Source organism: Astyanax mexicanus, chromosome 11 (genome assembly GCF_023375975.1).
Source record: "Astyanax mexicanus isolate ESR-SI-001 chromosome 11, AstMex3_surface, whole genome shotgun sequence".
Taxonomy (NCBI): Eukaryota; Metazoa; Chordata; class Actinopteri; order Characiformes; family Acestrorhamphidae; genus Astyanax; species Astyanax mexicanus.
In genome coordinates, this window is record NC_064418.1 from 30,211,270 (window position 1) to 30,227,069 (window position 15,800).

A 15,800-nucleotide genomic window follows, 5' to 3' on the forward strand; every position below is an offset into this window, starting at 1 on the left:
GATTTTTTTAATTAGGTAATTTTACTTTTACTCAATTACATTTTGACACTAGTAATTTACTTCGCTACATTGGAAAACTCCCCATTACTGAGTAAAAAAATAAAATGCTGGGAAAAAAACAATTGTCTGAATTAAAAAAAAAGAAAAATAATTGGCGCAGATGCGCCGGTGCATGGATGCTCACGCCTGGAATAACAAGGCAATAACGTCCTCATGCAATACAATGATGTAAAATACAATACAAACCTGTGAAAGCATGTGGTGGTAAGTATTTTTATCATTAAACAATCTGCTTAAATGTAAAAAAAAAAAAAAAACATGTTAATAGCAGTTAAAGCAAAGCAATGACCTGTAAAACTATAAAAACACGGTTTATAGGTACATATATGACCATAACCTTTTAACAGTAAAGAAAAAAATGGATCATAGAAACCTATACCACTTATGTTTTATGGGGTGGTCTGAACAAATACTGCCTGAAAGGTCCAAATTATTATGTGAAACAATAGTTCATTAAAAAAATAATTTATGATTTGTTTTTATTTCTTTACATCAAATAATTAAAAGTAACTTTGTAACTTTTACTCCAAGTACATTTTAAATTGAGTTCTTTTTACTTTTACTCGAGTAGCTTTTTAGATGGGTACTTTTACTTTTACTTGAGTAGAATTTTAGCAAAGTAAAGGTACATTTTCAGTATTTTTTCCACCTCTGTGTATATGCATGAAACTCTTCCTCAACCTCCATTGTCTGCAGTAGCTAGTAAAAGAAAATATCCAGTAAAAACGAGTTGATCAGGAAAAGCACCTGTGTCTAAGTCATCTTGTGAATTAGTATTCATGGATGAAGCCGACACGTATCATCAGACAGGAGTTAACAGCTCTAGGAACAGCATGGCAGTTCGTTCCTGTGTTGTTTGTGCAAATATCACACCAGTGTTTTATGCTTTGCCCAGTAATTCAGAGCTAAGGGAACAAATGGTTAGAATGTGTATATGGAACACCACCAATTACAAGTACAATTGAGATAGATAGATGTGTATTTTTAAAACCGTTCTGTTTACACTAGTTAAAAAAAGAAAGGAAGATGGAGGATCACCAGAATTTCTGCACCAGGAGTAAAGGCATAAAGTTGTCCAAAAGTAGTGTGTAGGACTGGTGGAGGAGGAGAACATGCCAAGTTCTTAAAAAACAGGGTTATTCCACCAAATACTGATTTCTGAACTCTTACAACTTTATGAATATTAACTTGTTTTCTTTGCATTATTTGAGGTCTGAAAGCTTTGCATCTTTTTTGTTATTTCCAAATTGCTCATTTTCAGCAAATAAATGCTCTAAATAACAATATTTTTATTTGGAATTTGGGAGAAATGTTGTCCGTAGTTTATAGAATAAAACAACAATGTTCATTTTACTCTACCTATACTACTATACCTATACTATACCTCTACTATACCTATAAATAGCCAAATTAGAGAAACTGATTCAGAAACTGAAGTGCACTCTTAATGTTTTTTTCCAGAGCTGTATGTCTTAATCCTGTGTCTGATAAACTGAAGCTATTTTTTGTGTCATTCTAATCAATGGAAACTTCATCATTTAAAGCAGGTTAAGAAAGTGTGTTTTGTGTTTCTTGTTTCAGGTGGCCGTGATAAGAGAGGAGGGCCGATTCTGACGTTTCCAGCTAGAAGTAACCACGACAGAATAAAGCAGGAGGACCTGAGGAAACTTGTAACGTACCTGTCGACTGTGCCCAGGTCAGCAGCAACACAGCCCACTATAAAAATTACCATGTCCTGTTAGATTACACAAAATCATACTGGATTAGTTTATGAATCTTGGAGAGATGTTGTTTGTCGGTTTTTGCTTAGTTAGTAGTTCAGTGAGGGATAAAATAACCATGAAATTAAAGACCAGGTGGAGAAAATTGTTTTGTATTAAATTGACTTGCTTTTTTGCTTGGTCTAAGTGTTTATGCAGGATTTAAACTCATTTTTAGATTGTATAATTAGTGAAACTGACACAGATATTTTGTGCTTTGACCATGCTCACTCTCATATATTCTTATTTAACTTACTTTGCCATACCTCTTTTCAAGGGTTTGATGAATTAATAGATAAACACAAGAAAATTAAAGTGCCTAGTCTTTGGACATTTTGAAAAGTGATCATGTGACACTGTGTATTATACTAGACACATACTAAGCAGATGTCTTTCTGAGAAACAAATGTAATTCATATCATATTACACATCATGCGTATAATCACTGTGTTTATAAACACATATAAGCTATATCAATGAATTCTCTGTCACACTAGAAATTTGAACACATGGTTTAAAACATGCCTCCTCCATGGACAACAAATAAATGCACACTCATTTGAGAGTTATAAAATATAGATTTATGAAAATATTGCAATTTTATCTTTTGACTCTCAAAAACACATTGATTTTTAATTAATAGTTTACATGACAAGACTGGTTGCAGGTAGTGTGGTGTTTTTAAACCCAGACTGTCTTTATTGTTCTAAATATATAAAAAGAATGAAAAAAGCAATACATCATCATGCTTACAGTACTGCTATATACATCTCTGAAAAAAATAAAAGACCACTTAAAAATGCTGAGTTTCTTTGATTTTACCAAATTGAAAACCTCTCGAATATAATCAAGAGGAAGATGGATGATCACAAGCCATCAAACCAAGCTGAACTGCTTGAATTTTTACACTATAAGTGGATTAAAGTTATCCAAAAGTAGTGTGTAAGACTGGTGAAGGAGAACATGCCACGATGCATGAAAACTGTAATTAAAATCCAGGGTTATTCAACCTAATATTGATTTCTGAACTCTTAAAACTTAATGAATATGAACTTGTTTTCTTTGCATTATTTGAGGTCTGAAAGCTCTGCATCTTTTTCATTAATTGCTTTAAATGACAATATTTTTGTTTGGAATTTGGGAGAAATGTTGTGGGTAGTTTATAGAATAAAACAACAATGTTCATTTTACTCAAACATATACCTATAAATAGCAAAATCAAAAAACTGATTCAGAAACTGAAGTGGTCTCTTCATTTTTTTCCAGAGCTGTACATCAGACAAATATCTACACATTTACTTAATTAAATCTCCATATTTACAAAATCTACAATAGTTTTTTTTATTTTTCTATAAAATAAATGTTTCCTGCTGCTGCTATGCAACCAGAGCAACTGAGGAGCTTGTCCTTGATCCTATAGTTAAGGAAGCGTGTGCTTTTTCTACACAGTGTCCTTGCTTCTCTCTATTTTTACCTTCATTATTATTCTTTTCTTATTGCAGCTCATGGGTATTTCCCCTTAGAAAAAAACAAACAAAAAAAAAACGATGCTGTGTGTAAGTAGAAGGGGTGAGGGGCAGATTTGGTGAACCATATGTTGGCTCTGCCAACTGTTAATAAGAGTAAAAGAGAATGGCCTTGTTTCTGGGGCTGGTAACTGATCTGGGAAAGCACATGCTCTTTCAGTGGAATCCCCGTGAACGGGACGCCCCACAGCCCACGGTGACCCCGTCCTCCCTTCAGCACCATTACTGTGCTCCCCACAGACCGGCTTCACCAGTGATTTACAACCAGCACTGCGGGACAGCTGGTGTCCTTCCACACACAACTGCATGCGCGCCTGCTTTAGCCCATCTACATATCAGATCACATGTCTGGCTGATGTAGTGTAGGTTGTAGCCGCGTGGCACGCAATGCTTACAGTTTAGGATCAGGGTCAGTAGTGTGGTGTGTTTACATTAGCCATAACTGAGGCGAACGCTGGCCTGTTTTGTGAAGGAAAACAGTGTAGGAATGTTACAGCAGCAAAAATATGCATGTTTTAGTTGGCTTTCAGTGCACTTTGTCAGTGTGTCAGCATGATTTTGTGTCTGTGTGTGTGTTTGTGTGTGTGTGTGTGTGTGTGTGTGTGTGTGTGCTTGTTTGCCTGTATATTTGTGTTTGTTACTCTGCCAGTTGAGAGTTGGGTTCAACTTCTCACCTTTAAGCTGTTGGGTCTGGTCATACGTCATGGTGGCGATGCCATTAAATTAATTCTGATCATATGTGTGTTTCTATGTGTAGATGTGGAGGGTGTATGCGTGTGTGTGTGTGTGTGGTTATGGTGAGATTTAAGGCCAGCTCCAGTGTTAAATTGACTTTGGGTGTAGTAAAACATAAGAGATAAAGAGTAATAACCTTTATTGGATAGCCCACCTCCATCCTCCTACAGCTTCTTGAGATCCAGTGTCAAGGGCATATTTTACCCCAATAAATCGCGTTTTACACCGTTATCCAAAGGCTCAGAGTAGCTCCACACCTTCTTGGTAGAATCGAGAGAGCCCTGACATTAAACACCTTCCCCAAATAAATGCATCGGGCGCTGCCTGCTACGCCAGGAGGCAGTCTATGTATATATGTCTATGACATTATCAGTACAATGATGGTGGCGCCCAGAAATTTACCTGCACTATGGCATGTAAACAGTGTTTTTTAATAAGCTTCTTGTACAGTTTTAAAGTTCTAAATGCCTCATTTTAAATGTCAGAGCTCTCCGGATTCTACCAATGAGGTGTGGAGCTACTTTGAGCCTGGATAGCGGTGTAAAAAGCAATTTATCGGGGCAAAATATGCCCCAAAGCAGCCGTTGTAAAGAGTGCTGGGCAAAAAGCACAAAATGACTGTATCTCAGAAAGCTGAGGGAGGATGGAGGTGGACTATTCAACAAAGGTTAGTACTCTTTATTATGTTTTACCACAACAAAAGTCAATTTAACAGCGGAGTTCTCCTTTAAGCTAGAAATAGAGCATATTCAATATTACATATATTACATATACAATTCTGTACAGATGGGACACATATGAGTGGGGGTTATTACTAGTCTAAGCATGAGTGTATGTGTATGTGCATGCGTGTGACTGGTGTGTGTGGTGTTGTGATCACTGGGACATTGATCAATGCTGGCACTGGGCCTGTGAACACAGCATCAAAGCCTGTGAGCTGAGCCCTGAACACAGATGAACTTAATGAGAGAGAGAGAGAGAGAGAGAGCGAGAGAGAGAGCGAGAGAGAGAGAGAGAGAGAGAGATGTACTTAATGAGAGAGAGAGAGAGAGAGAGCGAGAGAGAGAGAGAGAGAGAGAGAGAGAGAGAGAGATGAACTTAATGAGAGAGAGAGAGAGAGAGAGCGAGAGAGAATGTGACAGAGAGATAAAGAAAGAGAGACAGAGAGAACCAGAGATGACTTCATAACCTTCCACAAGTCAGTCTGATGTGTGTGAGCTCAACCTTGAGTTCAAATGCTTCTGTAAGCTCAATACAAATGAAAGGCAAACACACACATACACACACATACACACACACACACACACACACACACACACACATAAACAGTAGTAATAATAATAATGTAACTCCTTATTATTTTTAAAATGTCTAGTTGTGGTCTCTAGTATGAATGAATGCCATGTAAAAGTTTTTATTTCTATTTAGCCCTGCTTTAGTTCACTAAATTAGTGGTCTCTGAATAAAGACAGAATTTTATCGCTTCTGATTGGCTAACAGCACTGCAGCAGAGAACACCTAGCTGACTTCCCCCACAATCAATTTTACAGCTCTAAAACTCAAAAGACTAAATGTTTTCAAAGATACAGACTTAGCTGTAGAGATATAGCACTGAGTGCTAAGAAAAGTTAACCCTTAAACTTCGAAGAAACATTATCAATGCCGTGGTGCGAGCGTAGGGGGCGTGGATTTTCCTCTTTCCCGTGGCCACGCGATGCAGCTCTCCCCACAACAATTATAACATTTCTTTTAGATAAACTAACGCTACTAAACTCTTACCTCAGACTTGGTGGTTTGGTGTTTGGGCAGTTTCACCAAGCCGAAGCCCAAGAATCTGCTTAATATCATATAATCAGATGCGAACGGCATCCGCTTTGAACGGTGTTCTGTCAAGCTGAGCCACTTTGTCAAACTGTGTTTCCCTAGTGTATTCTTAAGGTGTCTGTAAAACACGGAATCAACCGGAGATCCGATTTAAACCTATAGTTACTTACACAGGATAGCTAGCTAACGTTAACTAGCTGTATAAACAGAGCTGTAAGTTCCTTCTTAACTAACAAGACAGTGTGTGTCAGTTCTGCTTCAGCCCGGCTTTAGCTCTGTTTGTGGGTGGTCTTGAGCCAAGGTAGACACCCAACATCTATCTGATCGACTTTTTTTAGGCATTTATTTCCTTAGCTACTTCAGACAATAGAGATTGAGGAACAGTTTCATGTGCAGCATCCATATACAACTCAGAGAGACCTATAGTATTTCACTAAGAACAAGAAAAAGAGGATTTTAGAGGAAGGAGACCTTTTAAGACCTGCGTTCAGACCATGCTGTTATGTGTGTTTCTTACACAGTATTCTCTCCTTATGTTGTACTGGAAATAGAAAGTATTAGTTTTACACAGCGGTACCAATAGTTTAACAAATATTTAGCAGATATTAAAGCTTGAATAAGAAATATTTAGCAGGATAGCTGCAATGTTAACAGGAACTGCAACTAGGCTCTGCAAGGATGGAACAGTATAGCCACTATGCTAACAGCTGGAATCCACATGATTACAGCAGGATAGTTGCAGTGCTAACAGGCAGCGATGCCAAGCTTAGCAGGAGAGCTGTGTGGTAACGATAGAGACAGGTAATATTAAAGACAGGTAATGTTAAAGACAGGAATCACATGAGACGCAGTACACAGGATATGGGGAAAAGCATTAGTCACAAAGATAAACACCTGAAACAGGATGTCCTTGTAAAATCTGTAATTTGTGCCTTCTCTAACTGCTCTGTTGTGCTCGTCTGTGCTTAGTAGCCACTTTCTTCTGACAGGAGGGAGGAGTAGCTGAATACAAAGCATGTGTTTTGGTTTGAGATGTTGGTGCAGCGTTGGTGCATCTAGTGCAGCGTTAACTGTAGGCCATGGTTGCCAAGCAACAAGTAGGATTGCAGTAGTAAAATATTATTCCATGAATAGCTACATTTATTGAAAATTCAATTTTATACATTTAACATGTAAAAAATATTTATTTAATACAAATGATTATATTATTTAAGAGAATCTGCAGGCTCACATATGCATATGCACATGCACACGCACACACACACACACACACACACACACACACACACACACACACAATGGCCTAGTCGATTTCCAGTAGACAGTACGGGTTGCATCATCAGTGTCAGATCACTGTGTAACAGTGCCTGGTGTTGGTTTGCTGTGTGTGAAGCAAAATAAAAAAAAAAAATCTATGGTATTGAGCTTGTGTCACTGCAGGCTATGATACAGAGCTCTCTGTTCTCAGCAAGGGCACCATCTGAACTTTTTGGATACACTACTCTTGCATGAGTCTCTATGCAAATATTTGTTTTGTGATTATTTCTTTTATGTCTTATTCCTGGGAAAGCGCTGTTCCCCATTGTCTCCTTCTTCCATAAATCAACATTGTGGGGTTATTTTGCTCTAAGTAATATTATAGGAGTGAATAGTGCTGTGCAATAGATAGTAAATGTCGATGTAATAGAAAAAGGCTTTGTACAATATATAGAAAATGATTTACCAATGATCTACATAATTTACCATCTGTGTCTGATTTAATTTCAAAGAAAGAACGTTCATAGGTAAACTGTGTGGAAATGGTTTGATTTGCGAAGGGATGACACTCAACAAAGTACAATCATGTGTTATTTACATTGTAATTAAGTATGTTGTTATTTTAAATATATACGTATTACTTATATATGCAGTGACATTTTTCATGTTTAATTATTTTTTTGCACTATAAGGCGCTCCATAAGTGCGCCTTATAGTCCGAAATATACGGTATACAGCATGCTGTGTTTTGGATAAATACTGATAATTTAATAGCTTAGATTTCCAATATATGTAGTCTAAGGGTGAGTTTGTTAGTGAAGTTTCTCCAGCACTAAGGCTGGGTGCAGCAGCATTAGCATTAGCCGCTAACTGCAGTGATAGCAGGACAAAAATGCAACCCAATTGTGCTAGCCTGAGGAACCCTGAGTATTTCGGTAATTCAGGGTGCTATCAGCTAGCGGTTAGTCCAATATAACTTGTTTTAACACGGCAAACACACAGACTACAGTCCAATATAGTTCCTTCTAAATGGAGAAAGACCTAGCGCTGTGGTTAGGAGCTAATGCTAATGCTAATACTGCTGCACCCTGCCTTAGTGCTGAAGAAACTTCACTGAAAACTCACCCTCATAACGCTGATAGAATTATACATAAGGCGTGCTGGGCTATAAGGCGACTGTAGATTTTTGGGAAAAATTAAAGGATTTGAAATGCACCTTATAGTAAAACTGAAAAAAAGGTATACAGCATGCTGCGTTAGATTTCCCATATGTTGTCTAAGGGTGAGTTTGTTAGTAAGGTTTCTCCAGCATTAAGGCTGGGGGCAGCAGCATAAGCAATAGCATTAGCCGCTAACTGCATTACTAGCGGGACATAAATGGCATAGATAGCATTATACTGAGGAACCCTGAGTGTTCTGGTAATTCAGGGTGCTTTAAGCTAGCGGTCCCATGTAGCTTGTTTTAACACGGCAAACGTGCAGACTACAGTCCAATATACCTGCCTCTAAACAGTTCCCATATGTTGTCTAAGGATGAGTTTCTCCAGCATTAAGGCTTGGTGCAGCAGCATAAGCAATAGCATAAGCCGCTAACTACAGCACTAGTGGGACAAAAATGATGCCCAATAGTGCTATACTGAGGAACCCTGAGTGTTCCGGTAATCCAGGGTGCTTTAAGCTAGCGGTCCCACGTAGATTTTACCCGGCAAACATGCAGACTACAGTCCAATATACTAGCCTCTGAACAGTGAAAGAGTTAGCACTGTGGTTAGCAGCTAATGCTAATGCTAATACTGCTACACCCAGTCTTAGTGCTGGAGAAACTTTACTTAAAACTCACCCTTATAACGCTTTACTTTTTGGTATAACACTTTACTATTCTGGTAGAATCATACATAAGGCGCACTGGATTACAATGGGACTGTAGATTTTTGGAAAAATTAAAGGATTTGAAGTGCGCCTTATAGTAAAACTGAAAAATACGATAAACAGCATGCTGTGTTTCGGACATACATTGATACAGTTTTTTCATCTTATTGTTATATGCATATCAAGCATAAGAATCTATATATTTTTATATCGCCTAACCCTAAAAGTGAAGGTATAACACACTCAGAGCACCAAATATTAACTGAACCATGCTTTTTCATGGATTTAATTTTCACTCCAGGGTACATTTTGTTAAAGTCCTATTAGTATGGTTGTGTGTTTTACTTCAAATGGAGCGAGAAGAGGCGATTAGAGATATGAGCTACTATTTTGACCAAACAAAGCCCCCGCACATGCCCACTCCCTGTAAACATGTAAGAACAGGTAATTGCAGTGGAAGCTCCTCCACATTCAGCAGCAGCAGCAGCACGCTGTCAGATTATGCCATTGTTGTTTCTCGGACCGGTGACTCACAGACAACAGGGAGCGTGGGGAAATGAAAGAGGCTCATATTGTGCCTTTATTTTGCTTGTGATCGCACAGCCTTTGTGCAGTCTCATTACAGTCTTGGGATGCCTCACATTGTGCTCAGAGCTCTCCGCATTGTATTAATTCCAGGACTAGTGAAGCATGTGCTTCAGGACAGGAGAGGAGCAGAGCAATTATTTGATATTTTTATCTTCCAATTGCTCTGTGCTGCTATGGAAGCAAAGGCTAAAAATAGAAGCTTTGTTGAATTGGGGCCTCTGGACCTATGAAAAATAAGACGAGTCATTTGTTGGTAGATCTGAGAAGGTGTATTAGGAAAGGAATGTGCTATATTGCAAAGTTATTAAAAAGGATATGTTTGGTACCACTCAATGATCAAATCTGAGAACTTCTGTGTAATATAAGGGTAACTATTTTATTACTGTGTATTAGCTTTCTTTGTTTCACTATGAGTGTGTTTTTCCTTGTCATTGTTGGCATTGGCTTGGTTATTTGAAGCTGAGAACTGGATCACTGTTAACCTTACCTTTCTGTTATGTTCAACTCAAACTAGCCTGTGTTTAATCTTGTTTAAAAACTAAAACAATAAAGCAATGTCATCCATAAGAATAGCAAAGTATAGATAAATGTTCAGTAAGCAACAAAAGGTTGGCAATACTTTGCAAAAGGTAAGAGCAAACATAGCAAGTATAGATATAAACCAGAGTAATCATGAACAGGTGATGGTAATCAGTACTCAGGAGAGAAGAATGTGAAAATACTTCAAGATTGGCTTGTGTTTAATCTTGTTTAAAAACTAGTTTAAAAGAATATTTTTTTTCCAGATACGATAAAACAATAATACAATGAAGCACTGTCGTCCATGAGAATAGCAAAGTATAGAAAAATGCTCAATAAACAACAAGAGGTTGGCAATACTTTGCAAAGGGTAAGAGCAAACATAGCAGGTATACATATAAACCAGAGTAATCATCAACAGGTGATGGTGATCAGTACTCAGGAGAGAAACTCAGTAGAAACACTTCTTTATGTGACAGGCAGATAAAGAGAATTATGGGAATTGTAGTGCGGTGATTCTACCGAAGCAGAGAGGATCAATCTGAAGGCATGACAGCGCCTCACTATTGGGTGAAACTGGCTGAAACAGTATTTGGCTCATATAAATATATTAATTAACAAGATATAAATACACAAATTAAAAAATTAAAAAAAGTCACATTGGAATGTTTATTTGGCCTTATTTGGCCCAGTAGAAATTACTATATGCTCCAAAAATGATTACAAATAATTTTCTTTATTTTTAAATCTTGAAACAGTTCAATCAATAGTAATTATATGATGATTACAGTCTCAGTTTATGTGATTACCTTTTTACTACAAATAGATCACACCCAGTTCTTGTAAATTTGACTTTTTCACTTTTATTGACTTTGTTACACAGTGTAATCATCTATTTTATCTCTGTAAGTGTTGGGAGAATCGTTTAATCTAATTTGGCTGTGGAAGATTAAACATTAGTCTCACCTGATCTGAACTCTCAGGGTGTAATACAAGATATCGATGTTGTTCACTGAAACCTTGCTCTCTGTTTCTCTCTCTCTCTCTCTCTCTCTCTCTCTTTCTTGTTGTCTCTAGTGAGGATGTGTGTAAGCGGGGCTTCACAGTGATCATTGATATGCGTGGCTCTAAGTGGGATCTAATCAAGCCGTTATTGAAGACTCTGCAGGAAGCGTTCCCGGCTGAGATCTGCGTCGCCCTCATCATCAAACCCGACAACTTCTGGCAGAAGCAGAAGACCAACTTTGGCAGCGCCAAGTTCACTTTTGAGGTAGTGAAAAACACTGTGTTGACTGCCATATATCTGTAGATGGGTGCCTGCCAATGTTGCTGACAGCTTTCGCTTTGTTGTGAGGATGTAATTAATTAGTGGACAGAGTGAGCCAGAGGAGTTTTTAATAGAACTAAACGACAGACATTAATTCTCCATATTTAATAACATTCCTAAGCAATTTATTAAACATAACAAATGGCTTTGTTCACCACTTGTTGCTTTCTGATAATGCATGAGGTTATATACAGTATTGTGCAAATGTTTTAGGCACCTCTGGGAATTTTAAGTAAAAAAAAACCTTCTTATCTGTAAAGAAAATGTTTATTAGCTTAGTAAAACACTAAAATTACAGTATATGCAAACAGCAATTTTACAAAAAGCATTGCCTTATCTGAGTTTAATAGAGTTATTTCTACTTCTCATCATATAATCAACACCCGGTTTGGTTAATCAAATCTTACTGATGTTAAATAAAGTGAGCTGTTGATGGAACTGAACATATACAAACGCTGGCTGAGGGCATCCAGGAGGAATGTGGAACTAAACCTTGTTCTACAAGCTCAGGATACAACCTACTTACCTAAAAATGAGAAATTCTTGTTACTTTTTACTGTTTTATGTTTATGTGCATCTGTTTAAATCATACGTGGTGATTTTTTTCAGGCAAAAACACTCATATTGCTGAGATAAATGAATTAATGTAAATTGCTTAGGTGCCTAAAACTTTTGCACAGTACTGTATATTGAGATTTCAAAGGCCATGGGATTGCAGTATGTGAACTGATCTTAATCTAAGGGGATGACTTGGGAATGGCTACACCTGTACGATGGTACATGTCCACTAGCATCCTGGGACAGCTGCCACATGCTATGGTGCATTCTGGGTTGTGTTGTACGGAACGCAGCCTCGCTGTCCAGCAAAAAAGTTCAACATTATTCGAATAAGTATGGCCATGACGCTGCGTCCAGCCAATCGAAGAAGAGTAGGCTGCAACATTCCACACATACCAGTATCGCACACACAAAACAGGCGCCTTTTAACCACAGAAGAGAAGATAAAAATGGCAAAATCTGGTTTTATAGAGCTATAGAATACAATGAGGTTAAAGTTTAAAATCTTAAAATTATGATTGCCTACTTTTGTCGCATCATTTCAATTCAAAAACATTAGATGCACTCACACGTCGAGCCAAGAGATCTGGCACAGCAAAATGCTTTAAACTAGTGTGCTAGTGGACACATCATGTATGTTGTGAGGTGTTACCTTGTTAGTAAAGCTGAACACTGGCCTGCATGCTCAGGGTAAGATTACTGAATTATTCAATTACTGAATACGAATGAGGCTGAATGGAAGGTGCCAGATGCAGACATTTAACATTCTTTGATCCCCAGTGCCTCGTGTGTATGTGTGTAATATGTCACATGGTGGTAATGATCGTGACCGGTGGCGTCTGACTGCATTAGTCCTTGCGAACAGCATTCTTTAGCTTACATGAGCCATCTCTCCTCAAAAGTCATGTGATGCAATAAAAGTTCACTGTATGTTGGTTTATAATGATGTAACAGTTAAATTAATTAGTATCTGGCAACATAAACTCAGCACAGTAACATTTTGTGCTCAGATTAATGACATTTTTCTTATTAAATGCCTTTTTCTAATTGCTTGGTTGAATCTCAGATTAGGCCTGTCATTACGATCATTATCATTATTGATTTATTGCACAGTATTTGAACAATGTCCTGAATAATAATAACGACATTATTATTGATCATTAAATGTTCGTTATTATGCTACTGCATTATCATTATGTCAGTAGCCTAAAATGATCTTAAAATTGCAACAATCATTTATCATTTATCGTTTTTAATACTTATTTCAGGAACTATATCGTCGCTGTCCAATGAAAAACACTTATCTTCATTTTTGTCGATTTTTAGTTTACTACATAATTTGAACAGATAAACTGTCCCTTACACTGTGACAAAATTTTTTGATGAACGAACAAATAGAAACGCTTCTAAATGACTTGGAATAAACTCTTTTTACATTGACTTCCATTGAAAGTTCACACAGTTTTTTATCTCTCCTGTAAAGTTGCTGTTTTGGAGATTTCATTGGACAGTGACAATATATTTTCCAAAAAAATATTGATTACTTTGATACATTCGTGCAGAGATTGTAAATTAAATGTGGTTAACTGAAATCAGTACAGGTATAGCTGTATGTGAGATACGTTTGAGATCGCGTTATACGATAGCTCTCATTAAAATTGCATATGTAAGTAATCATACACGAGAGGGAGTGCTATAATATGTAATAATGGCACTGCTGTGCTGCGGTCGTAGACACGAGGCCACAGGCCGACATCTGTTTGGTTATAAAAACTCTGCAAGTTAAAATAGTTCCATTGCTGCTCTGTTTGTAGCTGCCCTGTTTGGTTTGTATTTGGTTTGGAAGCGCTGCATCATGTTGCATTGGTTACCTGTATGTGGCGGAGTAACACATATGGAGCTTCAATTATAGTGGATTACCAGCTGATAAAGTTGCTGTTTTGGAGATAAGTGTTTTTCATTGGACAGCGACGATATATTGTCCAAAAAATATTGATTACATTGATACATTCGTCTGAAAAGAGACAAGAGCTCTTCGCCCTCTGTTGATTAATTTGGCCTCTCTTTTTTTTCCCTTCTTCCTTCTTTCTATCTTTCTTTCTTTATGCTAATAACAGACTAGTATGGTGTCAGTGGAGGGTCTGACCAAGTTAGTGGACCCATCTCAATTAACCGACGACTTCGAAGGCTCACTGGAGTACAACCACGAGGAGTGGATGGAGCTACGTGTAGCACTGGAGGAGTTCCTGGGCAGTGCTGTGCACCTCCTCTCACGACTGGAGGACCTGCAGGAGCTGCTGGCTAAGAAAGAGTTCCCCGTGGACGTGGAGGGCTCGCGGCGGCTCATAGAGGAGCACACGCAGCTGAAGAAGAAGGTGATGAAGGCTCCGGTGGAGGAGCTGGACCGGGAGGGTCAGAGGCTGCTGCAGTGTATACGTTCCAGCGATGGGTTCTCGGGGAGGAACTGTATCTCAGGCAGTGCAGACTTTCAGAGCGTGGTGCCCAAGATCGCCAGCCTGCTGGACAAGCTGCACAGCACCAGGCAACATCTGCACCAGATGTGGCATGTGAGAAAGCTGAAGCTGGACCAGTGCTTTCAGCTACGTCTGTTCGAGCAGGACGCAGAGAAGGTGAGGTTATGTCTTCCAGATATGTTTCTCTTATAAAGCATTATAGCATCTTTCAGCCTTAAACAAATCCTATATACATTATGCAAGTGGAATTATACAGTAGAACCCGCTGATAGTTATTAAAACCATCATGCTGTTTTTATGTGCCGATACTCATCACACAAGTCCAGTCTTCTATTTGTACGAATGCGGAGTGTCCAAAATACTCCAAACTGAAGGTCAAATTGCATAACCAGCAAAAAGATTGGTAGCTTTCCTGCTCCAATCTGCAGAGTCTGGCTGTTAGCATTGCGGCTGTCTCTCTTCAACCCTGCTAAAGTGCTTATATACTAGAGCTTAGATCAGGCCCAAAAAATCAATTTTTAAACTTTTTTGAGAAAAGAGAAGTCTTCAAATGATATGGTCAGTAGGTCACAAAAACCCTTCCTATCTTCCATCTATATATAACATAAAAGAGGAAAACCAGTATTGTAGATTGCATAGACCATTACATACTGATACTGGATATTTAACCTATTTATCAAGAAAAGGCAAAATGCAAGTCCCTGATACACATAGCGAGCGGAAAATGCTTCGGACACACCTACACACGTGTACACTGAAGTACCAGCATACCTCCGATTCCCTCTGTAAAATGGACAGAAGGACAAACTGTAGAGACTTTCAGCGTACAACAGGGCAACAAGAACAACAAACATACACTCTAATAAACAGAGGTACGACCTTTGAGTACTTTTTTGTACTCAAAGGTACACTTTTCATAATTGTACCCTCAAAAGTACAATATTGGTCTTTAGAGAGTCAGATTAGTTCCCTCTGAAGTACAAAGTCATTCCTAACAGCAATAAGTACGAATTTGTACCATTTAACCAACCGAAAGGTACATTCAGTCTTCTGTATCATTGTACTAATAAACAATATACATTTTAATTACACATTTTTTATTTGAAAGCCAGACAATTTTGGATCATCAAGTTTTTGACACATATTCAGTTGATGATAATGTTTATAATCTTTATAATCTTTACTGGCACAAAAACCATGGGTACAAAAAAGTTCTTTCACTGAAAGGTACTTCTTTGTACCTCAATATAAGGTACAGCCCCAGCGACAAGCTTTGTACTCTTTTAAGTACAAATCTGTACTG

At 38.0% G+C, this 15,800-nt stretch overlaps 1 protein-coding gene across 2 annotated transcripts in view; it reads left to right on the top strand.

Moving 5' to 3' along the window:
* kalrna (kalirin RhoGEF kinase a) overlaps positions 1–15,800 on the top strand; it is a 320,295-nt gene that overhangs the window by 133,305 nt on the left and 171,190 nt on the right. For both annotated transcript variants that reach the window (XM_007253494.4, XM_049485020.1), the window contains exons 3-5: positions 1,642–1,756; positions 11,216–11,408; positions 14,141–14,653. In XM_007253494.4, coding sequence (XP_007253556.3) covers positions 1,642–1,756; positions 11,216–11,408; positions 14,141–14,653 — 821 coding nt within the window. The remainder of the gene's footprint in view (positions 1–1,641; positions 1,757–11,215; positions 11,409–14,140; positions 14,654–15,800) is intronic.